Source organism: Sinocyclocheilus rhinocerous, unplaced genomic scaffold (genome assembly GCF_001515625.1).
Source record: "Sinocyclocheilus rhinocerous isolate Xijiao unplaced genomic scaffold, SAMN03320098_v1.1 scaffold812, whole genome shotgun sequence".
NCBI lineage: Eukaryota > Metazoa > Chordata > Actinopteri > Cypriniformes > Cyprinidae > Sinocyclocheilus > Sinocyclocheilus rhinocerous.
The window spans coordinates 41297-59935 of record NW_015639023.1 but is presented as its reverse complement, the minus strand read 5'-3'; the positions used below and the strand labels follow the sequence as shown (position 1 = coordinate 59935).

General features: G+C 35.7%; 1 protein-coding gene across 5 annotated transcripts in view; it reads right to left on the bottom strand.

Annotated features, from left to right (window-relative positions):
* The window catches only part of LOC107750976 (dedicator of cytokinesis protein 3-like), a 150430-nt gene that overhangs the window by 95803 nt on the left and 35988 nt on the right, over positions 1-18639 (bottom strand). For 3 of the 5 annotated variants that reach the window (XM_016566545.1, XM_016566546.1, XM_016566547.1), the window contains exons 1-3: positions 16985-17274; positions 7359-7507; positions 4463-4547 (exon numbers count right to left, since the gene is read on the bottom strand). In XM_016566545.1, coding sequence (XP_016422031.1) covers positions 4463-4547; positions 7359-7468 — 195 coding nt within the window. In that variant the 5' untranslated portion in view covers positions 7469-7507; positions 16985-17274. Of the gene's footprint in view, positions 1-4462; positions 4548-7358; positions 7508-16984; positions 17275-18639 lie in introns of those variants that run through there. The other 2 variants (XM_016566542.1, XM_016566543.1) reach the window with 2 other exon arrangements.

Sequence of the window (18639 nt, the reverse complement as noted above, 5' to 3'; positions counted from 1 at the left end):
TTCTATCACGTGATAAAACAGAAATAGAGAAAACTACACGCACGCTGGGTTCCCGCTTGTTCTGTAAACATTTGTGAATGTTGTTGCTATTATAGCGGGGACCCGACACATATCACTGAGAGCTGTTATCAGTTGTTTTCCCTCCCCAGGTGTGCTGTGTTCCCTTTAATTGGTCATTCCTTGCACCTGTGTTTTCCCAATCACCCAGTGTTTAAAAGCCCCAGTCCTTTCAGTTAGTGTTTGTCGGTCCGCGAATGTCATTCCATGTGTTCCTGTGTCTCCTACGTTCCCCGTGTGATCATTAAAGACTGTGAATTGAAGTATCTCCGTGTTTCCTCGTTCCTCGCTCCTTGCCTCCCGAAAATTGTGACAGCAACATTATATTATATTATAAAGTTTTACATTTTAAACATGAAATAAATCACATCAAATGTCTATTTATTTGTCAAGTTATTTATTTAATTACATTTATTTATATTTCTGTATTAATACATTTATAATTTAATAAAGAATGCATTTTTATTCAACTAAATTAATTACATTAAATTGAATTGAGTGTCACTCTATCAAAGGAACTTGATGTTCCCTATGAAAAAGAATATCTTATGACAGTAAAACTGTAAAATTGAGCTTTTGAAAAGACAGTCACGTCATTGTTTTGCAAAAGAAAAAAACTTCAAGATTTCTTTTCTCGACAGTGTTACTGCAAAAGCCAAAAAAATGATGGAATGAATATAGAAAGTGAAGAGAAAACTGATAGCTGGAGTAAATTGTGTGTGAACAGTGCACGTGTAATCCAGAACCAGAAAAGCTCGGCTCTTTGATTTAATCTATCTTCTGCTTCCCTGAAGACAATTCAGCAGCAACTTCTAAGAAAACGAAAGGTCTCGAGTCTCTGCAGCTTCGGTGCTCTCTGCTGCCCAAGGCCAAGTAAAAGTCTTCTCACATCTCTGTATCTGTTCTCTTCAGAAGCTCGTTTCTTTCTTCTCTTTCTTTATTTTTGGTATTTGTGTGAAACTCCTCCGCCTCCCACATATCGAGCTATACAAATCTCTCTGTGACCTCAACATTTGGCTAGTGCACTTAAAATCGAATCGAGATTCAGCTACTCTAGCCGAGAGTGTTTGCTTTTCCTCTGAATTTAGCCCAAAAAGTTAGTGAAACCTCTTAGTCAAATGCTTTGAACAGTGCTCTTTTCTTTTCACTAGTTCCTCCAACCTCTTTCCGTTTCTCTCTAACTTTATAACTTCAATGGTTGAAGGAAAAACGTTGCCAATATGAAACTAAACAATATCAGGAATATCACAATTATTTTAATGTGTCTTAAGTTTCATAAAGACTAAAATAATATTTTACATAACACATAACAACATCTCTGATTTAAACCTAGTGGTAAAAATGCAGGTGGATTTGAGAAATTTAATTCATTTTAACGTTCCGATTCAAAACACCGATTCATTTCAAAGCACTGATTCAACTTAATTTGCTGCAAAATGGAAGTCACTCTTTGGCATTTGCATGCTTTAAAAATGATAAATATTAATAATTAATAAATAATAATATTAATAATTTAATAATATTAATAAACTGTACATATTGTAAACATTTTATATTATGAATATAACAAAAGATAAATATACAACAACATCAGTAATAATATCGACAACAACAACAACAACAACAACAATAATAATAATAATAATTGTTGTTGTTGTTGCAAATATAGAACTACAAAACACCATGAATATCAGATTTATTAACAGGCTCTTTTTTAAGTTTCATGAAGACGAAACTTATATTTTACAAAAGACAGAAATAATTTTTAATATCTCTGATCTAAACCCTATCAGCAAAAAGTAGATTTGAGAAATATGATTCGTTTTAACATTGATTCATTTCAAAGCACTGATTCAACCTAATTTACTTAAAATGGAAGTCAGTGTGTGGCATTTGACAATATAAATATTATTAATAAGGTATACATACCATACTCATTTAATATTAAAAATAGCTGATTGGTTTCTCAAGAAAAAAAAAAAAATCACAATGTATTTCACAATAATATGCTTTATTTAAAACAAAAATTACATAATTTTAGAGCAAATACCAAAAAAAATTGCGATATATTAAATAATTTTTACAACGATAATCTTTATTGGACATGAAGTGCTGATAAATTATTGTTTCATTTTACAGCCAAACTGAAAAAAAAAACACAATACTATTTAAACTCTAATATTTAATCACATTAAATGTATATCTTTTTTCAAGCATTAACAATTTTAAGCTTGCGTATGTGTGGATTTTAGATTATATATACGATAACGTTTTATTGAAAACTGTTTCTAACAGGTGCTTTCAGATTGCAGCCTGTGGAAAAAGCTATATATATCCTAAACTGCAGAATACAGGTACAGCGTGGAGGTAAATTTAGCCCCTTTGCTGCCATATTGTACAAAAATCCAGTCCCACACAAACCCAAACATAGATACATATGGCACAAACCTGTGCAGACATCATGGAAAAAGATCCGTCAAATGTGTGAAATAAATAAATGTACAGTATTAGCAGCTTTTCCACAAGCTGCCATTCAAAAGAACCTGTTCATAACAGATGCTGGTGTCGAAACCTGTTTCCAATAAACCGTTATCATCGTCAAATAGCGGTCTAGAGAATAAAGTGAATTACTGAGGGTAAAAAATTATCAAAAGCTAAAAAAAGCTTCTTTTTATAATTTCCGATAATGTTTCTTATTAAACTCCAAAGGGTAGCTGCTCCATAAAGCTGAAATTACGCTATGAGGCTTTCTGAAAAATAGAATTTGTAAATGATTCATTCTGATGAGGCGTCTTGGGAATATGCCCTCTAATGGAGTGTTTAAAACATTTCTGCTGTCTAATCGTTCAGCTCATTCTACAGGTGGGAACTCGGCAACATCTGCACATTATGCCTACATTATGCACATATGCAAAACAGTTGCAGGAATACATTAAAACATTAATTCCTGCTTTCGTTTACACGGATGACTCACATATTAATAAACTCATTTTTGTAGAACTTGCTGTAATTCAAAGCAAGAAAAACACTAGAAAACTAAGAGGTACACACCAAAATACAGGTCATTATTACAACTGTAAACTGAACAAAAATAATCACAAACAGTTTTATGATCATAAATAAATAATGACCTGAACTTTAATTATTATTTTTCAGTGATATTTAAGAAATCTTTTAGGAATTGAAGTCACAGTATTCTTTTTATTCTTAATAGTTTCCATATAAATGAAAACTTAAACTGTAATACACAAAATATTAAAGTAATATAAATGGCATTAAACTGCAAAAAAAAAAAACATATATAGTTGTATAAAATAATATAACACAAGCATAATTAGTAATATAGTATATAATATAGTATAATGGTATAATATAGTATAATAGTATATATATAATTTACTTATTATGCATGTTTTATATTATTTTATTCATACAATATTTACTAATTATGCTTGCTTTATATAATTTTATACACACACACACACACACACATATACTACACTACACAAAAAACCCACTAAAATATAATTTAATATTATAAAATGGTATTATTTAATTGTTTTGTATGATGTAATCATTACTTTTATTAATTAATTTTAGCAATATTTATAAAAAATAATGACCTGAATTTTAATTATTATTCCGTGTATATTGAACAGACCTTTAAGAATTTAAGTCACAGCCTTCTTTTTACTTTTAATGGTTCACACATAAATGAAAACTTAAACTGCATTATATAAAATATTTAAGTAATATAAATTGCATAACGTATAATTGTAAAAAATATTTTAAAAAATCATATATTTTTAAACATTTTTTGTACCATTTGTATGCGTTATTTTAGTATATTTACCTGAATTTTAATTATTCTTCAGTGTATATTGAACAGACCTTTAAGAATTTAAGTCACAGCTTTCTTTTTACTTTTAATGGTTCACATATAAATGAAAACTTAAACTGCATTATATAAAATATTTAAGTAATATAAATTGCATAACATATAATTGTAAAAAATATTTTAAAAAAATCATATATTTTTAAACATTTTTTGTACCATTTGTATGCGATATTTTAGTATATTTGATTTATGATTTCATACTTTACTTTTATTTTCTTTTTACATGCATAATTACATATATAATCATTTAAACCAGAACTGTAAAATCATAATGCTATATGAGCAAATAATTCAGCAAACATGACCTAGAGTCATATGCACAAGCATCTCATAAATAAAATATTTGAATAAAGGAAGCAATTTGCATGAATTATAACTCATAATCCTTGCAAAAACATCTATTATATGTTTTCCTAACATCCAACAGAGGACGTTATAGTGATTTACTGCTTCAGGGATGAAAAAGCACACATCGAAAACCCATTGAGATGCAGTCACTGTACTCACCATTTTGTAGAGATCAGAAACGCTGATCTGGTCCGCATCAACCATTTCAAACTCCTTCCTGGGCACCAGATCTAAGCCTAAGTGTCTGTTGAACACAAGAAAACAACAGAACACTGATTAACATGGACTCCTCAAGACTGAAATACTTAGAATGTATAATATAGTGGATAATAAAAGAACAGACGATCTGTCAAGCTGTTGTGTCCACCTGTTGTCACAGGCATTTAGCCATGTGGTATCTTTTTTTATCCATAAATCGCTACATTGCTATACGCTAATATCTCACACAGCGGTGAGATGGAAAACATGACATATGAACATTTCTAGACACATTTTCCACACATCTTTCCAGGTTTATCCACACAGAGCTGTAAATTTTGAGAGGCTCATATGGTAAAGACGCACAGAAAACTGCTAGCGTTAGCGCTACGTGCAGCTGTCGTAGTGTAGAGCTATAGAAACAGGTGTTGCCCTCATAACCTAATTATGAAAGTGATGGCATGCCATAATGTATCTTAAAATAACAAACATTTCTACTCTCAGATTTCCCAGATGTAAATAAAACCCCATCAATGCCCCGAGTAGCCTAAACCACAGACTAGCATTAAGTAAGTGGGTTAGCAACTAAACGCATGAAAGATAATGACGTTGAGGCTGAAAATTCACATCGAAAGTGTATTGAAATGCACATTTTTATTACTAAACTATATTTTTATATTCATTAAAATGTTCGGGGTGTTTGCAAAGTGGTTCAATAACAGTCATTAAGAAGTAAATAGTCAAACAGAAGGAAATAATTTTAGCAATGCTAACGCTAAAGTAAAATAGCTGCCATATTGATAAGGTTTATTGGTGATAGGTGGTTGTTAGGGTATTTGGCTGGTTGCTAGTTCTTTTGCTCTGGTTGTTGTGCTCTCGATCAAAGCGTTAGCATTAGCATCACCCAGGGTCCCTGTCTAGCAGGGGTGTGCTTATAAATCTGCATATTTTCTGAATATCTCAATGCAAATTAGTTCTCCAGAGAGACATCTTGCATCATTGGCTCATATCAGAGCATAAATAAATCCATTTGTTGATGACTTTGTGTAAACAGACAGTAATACACTTATTATGTGACAATTAAGTGCTTTTAGCAATGACAAGCTTGATATACTCCACAACTGCAGCGTGAATGCCTCTAATTTTCTGCGTCAAAGCGTTTCGCAATATATAAATGTCTTGTTATTGAGGCTGAATTATCTCTCCTGCAGTCATACACAAAATATTGTAACATATATATTACAGAATATAATAGTAACGGTGACACTTGCCAAAAAACCGCAAGATCACCTGTGGAAAATTGATATAACCTGAGAAAGGCGTAATGAAAACATTATTAGATTGTTTGAAAAACACTCGAGATGCTCTTCAACTCATCCTTCAAGTATTTATAGAACTTATCGGTAAGTGCTCCCGTCTCAAATCCATTTCATCCCATTTACTCAATTATCTCTTAGTTTGCTGATCTGAAGACCTGGCAGTGATGTACTGCTGAAAGCTCAGAACCACAAAGTGCCTCACTGCAGAAGTGAATCTTCAGGTGACCTTGAAGAAGAGGGATGAGTGGTCAACGTGGACTTGACACAGATGCTCATACACTAAAATACTGTTGGTTTGGCCTTTCATTCATCGCTATAAGAGGTGAACCCCATGACTTTCGTTTTGGAGGTCTGGTCTACTTCTACGCTGTAGATAATTGCTGTAAAAACAATCTTTTACTTAACAATATAGTAAATATTGTACAAATATCATTCGTAGCTGACTGAAAGTTGAATTTGCAGTATCGGCAAATGTATATTGGACATAAAGCATTCGAAAACCTCTCAATAGGATGAAATAATGATGCAAGAACTGTAAATACTGACACTCAAAACTCAAAAGCTGTGAAGAATTGCACAACCGTGTGGGTTAAAAATGGGGGCGGTATCTGAAGGACAAACACAACCGCCTTACAGTGCAGTGAAAAATCTATTTACTCTCAATTAAAGAAAGAAAAAAAAAAAAGCTCATCCTTGTGTCGTGTTGGTTTGTTTGGCCTTAAAGTTTGCATTTGAAATCTCAACATAATTCACATTAACCAGGCTGTGAATGTCATATGTTCTTGTTCTCCTCATTTCCTTCACTGAGTTGGGCCAAGCCTAATTAGGGTGATGAGAAAGCCACAGTGATCCATCTCTAGCGTTTTTACTTTGACTCCACGATCAGGAGGCCTTGGCCTCTAACACATTAATTTAAGTTACGCCCCTTACCATATTTGGAAACAAACAGTGTCTCCACGACAACAATACTACAGCGAGAATAAAAGTTACGCCTTCTTTCTTTGCGTATACATTTGGGTGGTGTTATGCAAATCTTCCCACACTGTGACATAGATTTGTGGGAGTGTGTTTAAATGAGGCATTTTAGGAAGGCGTGGACGAGTCTTAACTTTTAGAGAGAATATATCTTTGGGTTTGAGACTTTAATCTTTACGACTTTACGTATCTTAAATATGCACAAACAGCTTGTAACACTCCAAAGACAAAGGAAAACATGAAATCGCATCATATGACCCCTTTAAATTTAGCATGATGGCTAACACAGCTAACAACACCTTAAAGGCATCTTTGCTGGTTTATTCACAAGAGTTAGACCTATGGTGGAAGTTAGCATAATGGCTAACATTAGTAAGAACACCTTTAATGCATCTTTACTAGTTTTTCCACAAGACTTAAACCTATGGTGGAAGTTACCATAATGGCTAACATTACTAACATCACCTTTAAGGCAACTTGCTGGTTCTTCCGTATGATTAAGACAAGTTTTTCATTTGAATTTGTTCAGGGCATTTTCTGGGAGATAAAAGACAATAACTCACTCATTGCCCCAGTCCAGTCGTACAGTGATGTGGCGTTTGACTTCACGGACTTGATCCTGGGTCAGGTGGCCTGAAAGCAGTTGTCGCCTCAGATCAATCAACTCGTTCATCACGTGACGGAGCTTGTAAAAGAGGTCGACTTTATGCTTCTGTAGAGAAAACAAAACAAAAACAAAAGGCTAAAATTTATTTTATCCATCCACACATGACAAACAAGCCTCAAATTTGACCAGGCAAATGTACAGTAGTCGTATAATACATACTATGTGTATAACACTGTTATACACTCAGGGGCGCTATTATGCATCTTCTGAACGAGTACAAAACCTCCCGAACAAAAACACACGTGAACAGGACGGAGAAACAAGCGATCTCTTATGTAAACAGATGCATATGAAAAATAATGCGATCATCAGCAATAGACAGCATATAAATGAAAACCGCATAATGTTACAGAGTAAAATGTTGATCCAGGAAGTGGTACATGTCTGTGCGAGCTTTGGAGGTGTTGATGGAAGCGATGTACTGGATTTATGCTTTGATAATCATACTGAATATTATCCAGATGTAGTTTTTGATAAAAATTTGATTTTCTCACTTTTTTGCTCAAAATTATGCAATTTTATGAAACCTACCTATATTCGAGTATTGATAAAAAAAAGAATGCTTTAAGCTAGAATAAAACAGATTTTTTTTGTTTAAAAGTAGAGGCTCTGATCTTTATTTTGGTGTATTGCTTGGTGTAACAAAATATACTGGAGGCCATCAAATTTGAGTGAAAATCATCAAAATCGCTGGCGGTGGCTGGCAACTTTTTTCAAAAATGTTGGCGGGGAAAGAGTTAATACTTGAAATTGACTGGCTCCTCAAAGACTGCAAGTATTACCATATACATCCACCATGGCATTTTTATGGTACTTCAAAGTACTCTAAAGAATGGCATGGTATTACCATGGTACCATGTCCAAAACTAAATTTACATGTCCAACAATCACCAGATTACAGTACGTCACTTCTCAGATATTCAATGACCCAACAAATATGAATAAATGCGACTAAAACGGTTTAGTTGCCAAAAACTAGTGCCGACCAATGGCAATAGATGCCTACATTGGTAACACACTGGTCCAACATAACAAACGTCTGTTGCCGCTGGTCGTCATTTGTCAGTGTAGTGTAAATTAGCTTTGAAGTGACAGTCACACTAAAGGCTGATTTATACTTCTGTGTCGGACCTACGCCGTAGGCTATGCGTCAGTTTTCATTTATACTTCTGCGTCGTTGTCCGCGTCAATGTGCAGTACACATGCAAACCGCTAGTCTGCAGTGTCCACGGGTATGTTGCTGATGTAACCCGCAGTACCACGGTAAAAGCCGAAGAAGAAGTGGCTCGTCGGAGAAGCATTATAGTCGTGACGGCAGCAAATAAATATCAAATCATTAAAAAGTACATACGGAGGTAGGGGTTCTAGCAGACCAATCACAGCGCTTGCGGTCTGCGTAGAATTGACGCGCTGTTCGATTTTTGGAGAGGTGCACGTCAGGCTACGGCGTATGGGTGTGCGTCTATGCGTAAGCTACGGCATAGGTTCGACAGAGAAGTATAAATTGGGCTTAACAGCATTCATATTTGAAAATAATTCTCTCAACTCTAATTAACTTTGTTTTACGTGTCACTGAAATAAGTGACTTCAGGTCACTCTGCTTCTACAAAATCACTGTCAGTGTGAATGGCATTTTATGCTGCCTTCACATGATGTTGGAATTACAGTACTGTAGGTAATCAAAGCCACAGACAGTCAAAGAAGTGGAACAACCACTGAGCATCATCTAAGCACATGTCCCAAACCGCAAGGCTTCCCCTCCAAGTATGTGTATGAACGACTCCTTCATGGGCCCTTGGGGAGACTTGCAGCAGACAGATCTGTGCGTTTGTCACACCGACATGCTGTGCTGGCTGTGCATGTGGTCTCCAGCGCCCTCCATCACCGAAACACCTCAGAACTTGAGTTTGACGTGCTCTTGAAAACAAAGAAGGTTTATGTGGAGTTTACACAAGAATGTTCCCCTGGATACCCACATATGTAGCATCTGTCAGTATGTCATTCCACAGTCTGTTAATGGTGAAATCAGATGGGATTTGGACATTCAAGTAAAAGCCACATCCATCAAACTCCCTGTTGTATTTACTTGGATTTCTGTACAGGATGTAGCCTTTTTTTCTGGTTGCTCCTGGCACTGGAGACTGATAGCTTCCCCCTACTCATGGTGGCATCAATACTTACTCCTTCCTCATGCAATCACAAGCAGAACAGCGTGAATCATTTCCTGCTAGTCTCAATGGTGAGATTCTTGGAGAAGAATCTCAATGACCAGCTGCAGATCGCACCATAAGTCCACTTCCTGTTGGGATGAGCAGAGTGAAAAGACTCTGGTGGAAACTGAGAAAGAATCTTCAGATAAAGACCAGTATGAATTTCTATGCTGGACCAAGTTGGTTTATGTTGCTTAATACTGGTTTGGGACTGTTCTTGCTGGTAGACCAGCATGGTGTTTTTGATGAAGTTGGTGGGAAAACCAGCACTCCAGCATCTCATGCTAGCAGACAAGTATGGATTCCTATGATATTTCAACCTGGTGTGCACTGGCTAATGCTTGTTTGGCGCTGGTTTAGCTGGTGGACCAGCATAGTCAAACTGGCTGATCGGAATAGTCTTGTATAATTTGCTTGTTATGCAGCTTGGTGGGAAAACCAATGCTATCCAATCCCATGCTAACTAAACAAGTACGGATTTACATTGGTCCAAGCTGGTTTATGCTGGTTAGTGCTTGTTTGCTGCTGGTATACAGTAGCTGATGGACCTACATTGTCTTTGTGGTGAAGTTAGCTGACCAAGTGATAGTTTGGCATCTTAGTCATCTAGTCTCCCGACAATCGACTAGTCTGCTAGTGAAGTAAACTAGCATCTTCTGGGGGATTAGGTCATTACGGGTTGAGGAGCAAAGTGACATTGTCCTACACTCGACTGAGCGAGAGTTGACCCAAACACTCCCAATTATGTTGACTGATATCAAATTGACCAATCCAGTCAGATATAATCTACTCAAATAATCTGCTGCCCATGGACTTGGTACCAGCTAACACTTTATCAGACTCCTGACTTTATCTCAAAGATAGGACTCAATTTGATCAATGATATTTAGCCAATTCCATTTGCCTGTATCTGTGGAATAAAATGAATTAAATACGTAAATATGAGTCCCTTCTCTGGGTCTCTACAAAGGATTTAATGCATGAAGATATCTAGTTTAAAAAGACATGATGTTTCTGCATGGCTTCCCACGTGAGATATTTCTGGATCCTGGCACAAGTAGATTTTAGTACACAGTGTGGGGTCATCCTCCCTTTAGTGCTCTTGCTCTCTTACCATCCATGAACAAGGCAATCCGTTAACACCAATGACACACAGATTTATCAGCCTCAGTATAATGTGATTACGATTGTTTTAAGTTGGCTGTCGAGAGACCTGTATCAATCCTTGAGCTTTAACTGAAATAAAAGCTCGGATAGACAGCCTCCCCCACAACCCAACAGCAAGAACCTCGCCTCCTCTGCGGTAACTGAAAGATGGATTGCATCCAGTTCACAATCCATCAGGATCCTCTACCACTTATGGGGTCCCTAGTCGATTAACGAGTATACTTCAAAGATTGACATTGATATTTCAGTAGGGTATTCAGAACAGAGACTTCAAACGTCAACAGAGCTTTTTGTTTGGAAAAGAAACCTCATGACTGCTGAGTGTTTTAGCAGGGAATCTCTAGAAGCTATCCACAGATAATGTAATTGACGGTAAAACCAACAAGTTATGACAAACGTTCTGAACAAATAAAGTGTTTTGACGGCCACAAACTAGAATTTACCCTACCAGAACTGGAATAAATATGCCAGTCATTCAGTATCATTACTTGTTGTAAGGGATGATTTAGCTGGAGAGCTTCGATGGAAACTCACATGCAAAGCACCATTTGTGGTCTGTGCTTTAGGGAATGCAGCTGAAGAACACTCAGTGTGTGAGTGTGTGGGAAGAGGAGCTACAGCATGTGTTGCACCGAGCTGTGTGAAGAACATGTATTTATCACACTTTCCACAACTGCATGACTCGCATGCTTTAAATACAGAGACCGGATTGAGCTACAGTACAATGTGTCAGAATCACATTTCACCATGTCCAACTCTCAGCCAAATCATCCATATCTTCTCTTAGGTTCGTATTTGGTAGAACTGTAATAGGAAACCATATTAAATAAATGTTTCATTCTTGCACAAGATCAAGCAGCTTGTTGAAAATAAACTTTAGCCACTCGTTTCTAATACTGGAATCTTTCAAAAGAGGAATGGCAGGTGCAACACAGTCAGGAACAGCACATTGTTTGGCAAACTTCACCGCCATATCTTACTCTTATTGTTTAGTCATATGCCACCTGGAATAATAATATAATCTTCTTCTGGTGCACAGAAATTCATCCAACTTCCTCCATATTATTACTATGACTAAGCGGACCAAACTGATGAACACTAAATAGAAGTCATTGTTGTGCCAATACTAGTGGTGATGTACGTTTCTGGAATCAGATATTTCGTAACGAGCAATTTTTTGCAGCTTAGTCGCAATGAAGGGTCTTTGCATAGTATGTAAAACACACACATACACACACACACACACACACACACACAAATATAAATATATCACATATATCAAACTTTCAGAAATATGTATGAATATATATATGAATATATATGAATTAATGAACTAATAATGTGTTATTGAATTTTACGTAATATATATAATTATGTAAAATTTGATAACACATTATTAACACGCATTAACACATTATTAATTCATTAATTCATATATATTCAACAAAATACACTACACTGCATAAACTGTATGGCTCTCGCCTCCTACTGAAGTCATAGAGAGCAATGCACCTTCAGTGACTTCTAAACATCAGCCTCCACTGAGGATGGCACCTCAAATAGCATCAAAGCGTTTCTCATTAAAGCCCTGTTTGTTTAGCTGGTTAAATGACCCATTATAAACATTAGCTCTCATGAGAACACAAAACTATCACGTTCATCTCTTGTTCTGTGACTTCTGGCTTTTAGTAAGACAAGGTGGATACAATGGACGCTTCTGAGGAAGAACTAATCACAGGATCGAAGTTTTTCAGGTGAGTGGCACTGAATTTTGGCTAGATAGTAGCAGAGAATTAGCACTTAGCAGCAGCATACGGAACAAAACACAACATGCTAGTGAGCCTGAAGTAAAGGATGCAGTGGACTAACTGCCATTTTATAGACAGTATTAAAGAAGCTAGTGCTGAAAACAAACACAAATCCAAATTCAACACGTTTGTCTAACAGGAAATGGACATATTATACCAAACATGAATTGTAAACTATGAAAAATCAATTTATTAGCTTCCTGTGTCCTCTATTTGAGACTTCAGTCAGTGATAGAGTGTGACTCACACCGTTTCGCCCACGTTCTGTACAGTCACCACTGCTCCTTCGGGTGCTAATGCTAACACTCACCTGCACTAGCCGACTCATCTCGCCCCACACACATGGGCTCTTCTCTAACCACACATTTGACGCTCAGGTTTTGATACAGGGAAGAAAGCAGATAGTAAATGGAATAAAAATAAAATAAAACTTAAGACTATTAGCTAAGGAAATGCTAGCGGGCGTAAAGAGAGAGATTTGCGTATATATTGCAATGTGGGCAGATCAGCGGAAGACCAAATGACAAAATGAATACAAAATAACAGGACGACCATGTGAACAATGAGCCAACACACTTGAAATATGAGTTTTGTGAGGAAAAATCATCTGAATGCTTCATGGGAAAACTGCCACATTTGAGACTGAAATGCACCATTAAGTTCAGGGTTGAAGGTTTGAATCATTTAAATCAAGACTTTTTATTTTTAATGTTAAATCTTCAGAGTGCGTCAGCAGTTTGAGGTGATTGTTAGCTCTACAGCATCACATTAGCACAGTCTAGCGTAAAATGTTCCAAAATAGCTTAAAAAACCATATGTGTGGGTATGTTGCGAAGGTAATAGGTAGTTGACACTCAATGTGTGGATATGAGAGCGAGTGCATGTGCGCTAACTGGCTAACACGCTAGCTTCAAACCTCTCATGGCCCGACATGACCTTTGCTCAGGGCAAGCAATCTCACTTTACTCACAGTTCCATGCTGCCAAGCAGGACTGTCAGTCAGTCGGTGTGTGTTTGCGTGTCTTTGCTCCGGGTCAACAAAGGGCGGTGGAAATGACAGACCATATGGGAAGGTCAGACAGTATTGTGGCGATTTCAGCGAAAACATGCAACAAACTGTTCAGAGACCTCAAACAAACCTCATGTGACTTAGATGATTTGACTTAAGCTAATTCAGCTTACAATTACAATAAATCAAAGCAAGTTTGTCAGAAAATTCAAGTTAAGCTCAAACAATATTTGATTCTTTTGAAGTGATTCTTTTGAACCAATTCTTTTTTTTATGAATTAATGAAACTGAAATGAATAAATACATTTAATGAATAAATGAAATTTAAAAGCTTTTGGAAATCTATTTTACTATTAATAATAGTTCATACTGCCATATAAACCACCTACAACATCCTGGCAACCATATAGCGAAGGACCCGGCAACCAGTTTCGATTAATAATTAACGCTTATCAACAATAATGTTCAGCCATAATGTACAACAGCATCTGACATAATCTATAATAGATAGACACAATAAATTGCATTTCTCTAACAAAATGAAGCATGAAATGTCAAGCAGGGACTTCTGGGAACACAGGATAATTGAATTGAGTTCAGTTATTGAGTTCAACATGTTCGTTGAAATGAAATGAATGCATCATGAATCAGATGTCCCAATGTGTCTAAAGATCCAGTCCAGGAATCTGAAGAAGGTGAATCATCTTTCCACCTTCAACTGCCATAAACATTTTAAAGTGATACTCTATCTTCTGCTTAACAGTGTCTTGGAAACATAAGGATAAGAAGCTGCTAACTCGTGCAACCTCAAGTCACTTAGGATAAAAGCTTTGGCTAAATGAATAAAGGTAAACAACTCTTAAAGAGATAGTCCAGCCAAATATTCATGTTGCAAATGTGTTCACATTGTGAAAAAAGAGGTGTTTTTTTTAAACCTTTTTAGGATTTAATTATTAGCTTTCCATCAACTCACAAACCCCTGCAGTTCCCTCACGAACCCTGGGAACTGAAACCAAAGACATTTGTTTTTTAATAAGACTACATTTTTGTCTGAATTTCAACCTTGACAGCCCCAGTTCTCATATATACGTCAAGTATATATGGAAAAGAACAGCCAGGATATTCTTCAAAAATCCCCCTTAAATGTGTTACGTCAAACGAAAAGGTTTGAAACGACATGAAGTTGAGTAAAGGATGACAAAATTGTCAATTGTGGGTGAACTATCCATTAAACATCAAAAACAATGTATTTTCAGAAACAAGCATAAAAGACTTACTAGTCAATACCAATAATTCTCATTACGAAATGTTCTTTTTTCGTACAAAAGTGGAATTAAAATTGATGAAAAAATGAGTTTAGAATGACATGAGAATGAGTAAACAATGACAGAATTGTCACTTGTGGATGAACTATTCCTTTAAACAGAAAAAAAAGACGCAAGTATTAGCAAATACCGCATTCATGTTGTGAAATGCTCTATTTTTCGTACAAAAGTGTAATTAAATGAAAAATTAGTTTAGAATGGCATAAGGGTAAGTAAATATTGAAAGAACTGTCATTTGTGGGTGAACTAGTCTTTTCAACAGCAAAAAAAGCAACGAGCGAAAAAGACGTGAATATTAGCAAATACGAGGCATTGATGTTGCAAAATGTTCTATTTTTTCGTAAAAGATTGTAATTAAACTGGATGAAAAATTAGTTTAGAATGACATGAGGTTAAGTAGACAATGGAAGAATTGTCATTTGTGGGTAAACTATTCCTGTAAACAGCAAACAAGCAAAACAAGTGAAAAAGATGTAAATATTAGCAAACACTAAGAATTCATGTCGCGAAATGCACTATTTTTCAAATAAAAGTACAATTAAACTTGATTAAAAATTAGTTTAGAGCAGCATTAGGGTGAGTAAATGACAGAATTGTCATTTGTCGATGAATTTGTTTTAAACAGTTGAAAAAAAGCGATAAAAGACATACATTTTAGCGAACACTGAGCAATTATGTTGCAAAATGTTCTTTTTTCATACAGAATTTAAATTAATCTTGATGAAAAAATGATTTTAGAATGACATGAGTAAACAATGACAGAACTGAAATTTGTGGGTGAACTTGTCTTTTCAACTGCAAAAAAGCAACGTGCGAAAAATTGGAATATTAGCAAATACTGAGCATTCATGTTGCGAAACGCTTTATTTTCGTACAAAAAAGTACAATTAAACTTGATGAAGAATGAGTTTAGAATGACATGACGATGAGTAAGCGATGACAACATTGTCATTTGTGGGTAAACTATTCCTGTAAACAGCAAAAAAAAAACTAAACAAGTGAAAAAGACGTAAATATTAGCGAACACTAAGAATTCATGTTGCGAAATGCTTTATTTTTCATACAAACGTGCAATTAAACTTGTTTAAAAATAAGTTTAGAGCAGCATGAGGGTAAGTAAATGACAGAATTGTCATATGTGGGTGAACTTGTTTTAAACAGCTAAAAATACAAGCGACAAAAGACGTAATATTAGTGAAAACCGCATTCATGTTGCGAAACGCTCTATTTTTTGTAAAGTGCAATTAAACTTGGTAAAATTGAGAATTAAGATATCCCGACATGCAACAAAAGACAAACGATTCGCCGCATGTCACGTTGTTACCACGGCAACTTTCCTAGTGCATCACACAATGATACAATTAAACTTGATGAAGAATGAGTTTAGAATGACATGACGATGAGTAAGCGATGACAACATTGTCATTTGTGGGTAAACTATTCCTGTAAACAGCAAAAAAAAAACTAAACAAGTGAAAAAGACGTAAATATTAGCGAACACTAAGAATTCATGTTGCGAAATGCTTTATTTTTCATACAAACGTGCAATTAAACTTGTTTAAAAATAAGTTTAGAGCAGCATGAGGGTAAGTAAATGACAGAATTGTCATATGTGGGTGAACTTGTTTTAAACAGCTAAAAATACAAGCGACAAAAGACGTAATATTAGTGAAAACCACATTCATGTTGCGAAACGCTCTATTTTTTGTAAAGTGCAATTAAACTTGGTAAAATTGAGAATTAAGATATCCCCGACATGCAACAAAAGACAAACGCTTCGCCGCGTGTCACGTTGTTACCACGGCAACTTTCCTAGTGCATCACACAATGATGTTAGTCCACTCAAAGGTCGTAACCCTGGTCCTACCTGCGGGCCTGACACAACTACGAACACAATATCTACTCTGTCAAACAAGACCAGCATGTCTTGCAAACTGCATCAACACAACGTACAATCTCAAATCGCTAGTTTTGACGGTTAAGAAAGAAACGCCACTACTTACCGCGACAGTCCGACACTTCTCTTCTCCAACCTCTCCCGTGCAGCCGCTCGAAATGTGCGGAAATCATAGGCTGTCAAATACCTCGATCCCTCTTCCTCTGCAACTGGTCTCTCCCTCTCTCGCTCTCTATCACACGCACATTCAGACACACGTTGCCACCCACGTCAACCAGGAGCAGCGCACGGTATACATGTAACTCTCTCTCTCGCGCAACTCTAATTTATCTCAAATCTATTTTGGACACCGCATGCGATTGCTTTCCCTCTTCCTGAAGTCTTGCTTTTCTTTCTCTCATTGTATTGGAGTTACCTAACTAGTGCTGTGTGAAGCTCTCGGCAGCCCACACGCACACGCGCTCCCTCCCTCGCCGTCTCCCAAGAAATGCAGAGGCATGCCAGGGATTCTTGCCATTGGAGGAAACTGCTGCCAGTTTGCTTTCCAGAGCCGTGCCTCCCAAACACGGCGTCTTCAGCTGACAGCGATGAGCACTAGCCTTCACAGTGACTCATTGTCAACATCACGCTAAAACATCAACGTCATGCTAATATCCAAAGACTAGAGTGGAAATAGCTCTTATAAAAGTTGTCGGGGTGTTGATAGGTGGTTGATAAGGTGTTTTGGGTGGTTGTTAGGTGGCTGCTTAAGTGGATGTATAAGCCTTAGTATTGAATTTAAAAGGGAATAAAACGAGGCTGTGAGGAATAAACTTACAGTCTATTTGATGACATATTGTATTAATGTCCTTGATCACGTAATTTTCACAACTTTCAAAACTGTTTAATGGAGTTTTTGCCTGCTTTTTTTTTCTTCAGAAAGTTTCATCAGCTGAAAAATGTTACAATGTTACACAACAGTACAATCCATTGAACACACACTCTTTTTTGTTAATTGAAATAAAGCTAAATAACACACACACAATATAATATAATATAATATAATATAATATAATGTTGTAACTGTAACTGAAATATTGGTTTGAGCTGAAATACTAAATGACTAAAACTAAAGCTGAAATAAGATACTAAAGGTATATAATATATTACAAATACAAGCACATAAAAATTATTACAACAAAAATGAAAACTAAAAATATTAAAACAAAAGCAATCAAAATGTTAATAAAAATTATAATAGTATATACATAATAATAAAATGAACACACAAATAGTGTTCTGTGCAGTCTACCAAGTATAAAAATATAAAGCACGAGTATATATCGGGTAAAATAATCTATTTTTAATTGTACATTTTTAATTATTTTAAAATAATATTTTAGGTATGTTTATATGCCATTTTGAACAAATTGTATATATTTTACATATAAGTGAATATTGGCTTTACAAACTAATGTACAGTATGAAAAAGGGGAAATTATGAAAACTGATTTTGAAATTTGGTAAAAAAAAACAACAACTTACATTTAACAGTGCTATAAAATAATTAGTGGTTTTAATGTTTTAAAGATGTTTAGTAAGATATAATAATGTCTGAGTGCGGCCACAACGTGATCTGTGTGAGTGACTGAGCGTGTGTGTGTGCGTTATATACAGAAGACAGAGCATTAGTTTAGAACTCTTCTCATTTTTATTTTTTAAACGTAAAGAGTGTGTTAATTTGTGCAATGATAACCTACCAGCAATGTAAATATGATTTTT